General features: G+C 40.9%; 1 protein-coding gene across 1 annotated transcript; it reads right to left on the bottom strand.

Annotated features, from left to right (window-relative positions):
* Nucleotides 1-2,667, bottom strand: eif1axa (eukaryotic translation initiation factor 1A X-linked a). The gene is made up of 7 exons (XM_017460292.3): nucleotides 2,481-2,667; nucleotides 1,841-1,924; nucleotides 1,455-1,558; nucleotides 1,179-1,229; nucleotides 1,002-1,083; nucleotides 829-920; nucleotides 1-710 (listed from the first exon to the last, which is right to left on the bottom strand). The coding sequence occupies exons 1-7, from the start codon at nucleotides 2,494-2,496 to the stop codon at nucleotides 705-707; spliced, it is 435 nt and encodes a 144-aa protein (XP_017315781.1). The 5' UTR covers nucleotides 2,497-2,667; the 3' UTR covers nucleotides 1-704.
* Nucleotides 2,668-3,055: the final 388 nt, after the last annotated feature.

Below are 3,055 nucleotides of genomic sequence, written 5' to 3'. Positions count from 1 at the left end.
TGTTGGTGGTGATGGATTTTATTTAGAAAGATCTCAGCAGTGCAGTGATGCCTTTCAGTGTAACACCACTTCATTTAATACTTTCCACCCATTAGCTAACTGACTAGTTTATAAAAAACATCTGGTTGTAGTGCTAACCTGGTTAATAATCAGTGAAAACGACCGACCATGTGACTGATTTCAACCAATAGAACTGTGTCTGTGATATGAGACACGCCCCCGAGAGAGGCAAGAAGACTAAACCAAGGGGAAGTGAAGAAGGGTACATAACACACCTAAATGATGCAGTTTGTACAGTAATAAAACACCACTGCAGCACACGCACACACACACAGGCACGCCCGTCCACGTCTACACACACACGCGCCCACACACACACACAGGGTTTAATCTTTTATTGTAAATTGTGGTGTATTTCATATTTCGAGCCTTAAATTCCAACACATACGGTGAAATAAAATATAAATACTTTAAAACACTAACAAAAATATGCAATTTGAAATGAAGGAGTCATTTATACCGAGTTATGTGTGTGAGAGAGAGAGAGAGAGAGAGAGAGAGAGAGAGAGAGAGAGAGAGAGAGAGAGAGAGAGATTAATCACCAGCTTGTCAGTCAGGGGATAAGTTTAATAAATTCTGTCCAATCAGAAGAGAGCATGACGGTCCTCTCAGCATAAACAGAGCCGTCCTCGACACACACCGTCTCAGATCTGAGAGACAGACAGATACACAGACAGATGAATCACTGATATGAACGGCGTTAAATATAATAGTAGTATTCCAAGCACGATGGTGTGGTTGCCATGGTAACGCCTCCTCCTCACTCACATCATCAATGTCCTCATCGTCATCTCCGATGTCATCAAACTGAATCTCGTCATCATCACCCGGTCCGAACGTGTCTGTCTCGTTGATTTTAGCTGAAAGACAGACAGACAGACAGTTATATTAATAAAACGTAATAAATAAACTCTGTTCATTTATCGCGCACACACACTCACCATGCTCTGGGAGTTCACCGTACGCCTTCAGACTCCTCGCCTCGTCTGCATTATACTTCAGAATCACATCTGCTTTATTATCCTGACACACACACACACACACACACACACACACCAGTGAGAACCACTCAAATGTCTCATATCAGAGTGTGTGTGTGTACACACGTTTAATCTCACCTGATAATCTCTCAGTCCGATCAGGATGATATCAGACGTGTTTATCCAAACCTACAGACACAGACAGTTAACAACAACAACAACAATATTAATAATAATAATAATGCAGAAGTGGATAATATTCTACAATAAAAAAGTTTTAAATCTCTCTCTCTCTCTCTCTCTCTCTCTCTCTCTCCACAGCTCTGAATAAACACTCACTAATCTGAGGCCACACCATCATCTGAATAACAACATTACCTGGGATTAACAGTGTGTGTGAGAGAGTGTGTGTACCTTTTTCCGGAGTTTTCCTCTGATGTGACACAGTCTCTTCACTCCATCAAAACACATCGCCTCCAAACGGCCGTTTCCCAACATCTTAATCACCTGAGCATATTCTACACACACACACACACACACACACACACACACACACACACACAGGAATGCAAGTACTGAGGCAGAGACATGGCCCATAAACACTGGAACTGTACTGAGTACTCTGTGTGTGTGTGTGTGTGTGTGTGTGTGTGTGTGTGTGTGCGTGCGTGCGTGCGAGTTTGTGATCCACTCAGAACAGTGTAAGGCCGATGACAAATGAGTGTGTTGATCTTGTGGATGAAAATCACACTCACACACACACAGTGTAGTACTGATGAGACGTTGCCATGGTAACTCACCCTGTCCATCCTCCTTAAACACCAGCTCTCTCTTCTCTGACTCGTTTTCATTCTTACCACGCCGCCGATTCTTCCCTCCCTTACCTACACACACACACACACACACACACACTCTCTCTCTCAGCAGTCACATTTTACACTAGTACAGTTTTAACTCTGAATATTACACATTATTATAATATTGTTGACTCATTATTATTAGATCAGAAATGTGAGTAATGAATGAACATAACTGTGTGTGTGTGTGTGTGTGTGTGTGTATGTATGTATAAACAGAAATGATCAGGATGAAACACTGAATGAACTGATACTTTGTTAAATTAAACACAAAACTCTATTTATTCATAATAAATCTGATATTTAATGAAACATTTAATAGATATAACATTAAAGTTGTATTTTTGTAGCTTCAATTTTATAGAGGCCTGAACATCACTGCAGATAATAAACTCTTTAACCTGTAATTTAATATTAAACCCCACTGTGTCATCTTTAATACTTTAATTCTGTTTTTATTTGACTGTATCAGGGTCACGCGCTCCTCAGCCTGTTAGCTAGCATTCCGAAAACAACATGGAATTACACAGACGCGCGCGCACACACACACACACACATTCACTGACACACCGGCTGTTCTCACCTTTATTCTTCGGCATCTTCACCACAAACCAAACTCACACTCTTCAGCCGCGCTGTAATTAAACCGTTCAGTAATTAAACCCTGAGTGTGTTCAATAAACCTGGACTGAGGCGCTACTTCTTTTTAGCTCAGTTAGCTCGTTTCCTCTCCACGAATAACCACTTCCGCCTCGTGCCGGGATCTGCGCATGAGCGTTGACAAAAGCTCCGAAAAAACTTTATTAAAACCAGAAGAATAACCAATGTGATCACGGCGTCATTATTTTTCTATCCGAAAATTTCTTCCGTTTTCACGGGTCCCAGTTTTTCACGTAGAGTCACGAAATTCGTCAGAATCGTAGATCCCATCCGGGAATAGTGTTCTTGTGCTTTTGGGGAGGATCGGAATTACGGTTGCCGCGTAGCAACACTCCAAAAAAGGGTTTTTCTCCATTGGAATATCTAGGGGGGCGTTTATTTTTAGTACGGACCTCTGCTGAGTCAGAGGTTTTGTTTATTGAAAACAAAATAAATTAAATTGTTTATTTAATTTAAATAAACAAACAAACTATTACTTTAATGTACATGGTCAAATGT

The sequence above is a fragment of the Ictalurus punctatus genome, chromosome 28 (genome assembly GCF_001660625.3).
Source record: "Ictalurus punctatus breed USDA103 chromosome 28, Coco_2.0, whole genome shotgun sequence".
In the NCBI taxonomy this organism is placed as follows: Eukaryota; Metazoa; Chordata; class Actinopteri; order Siluriformes; family Ictaluridae; genus Ictalurus; species Ictalurus punctatus.
This window is presented reverse-complemented; position numbering and strand designations above follow the sequence as displayed.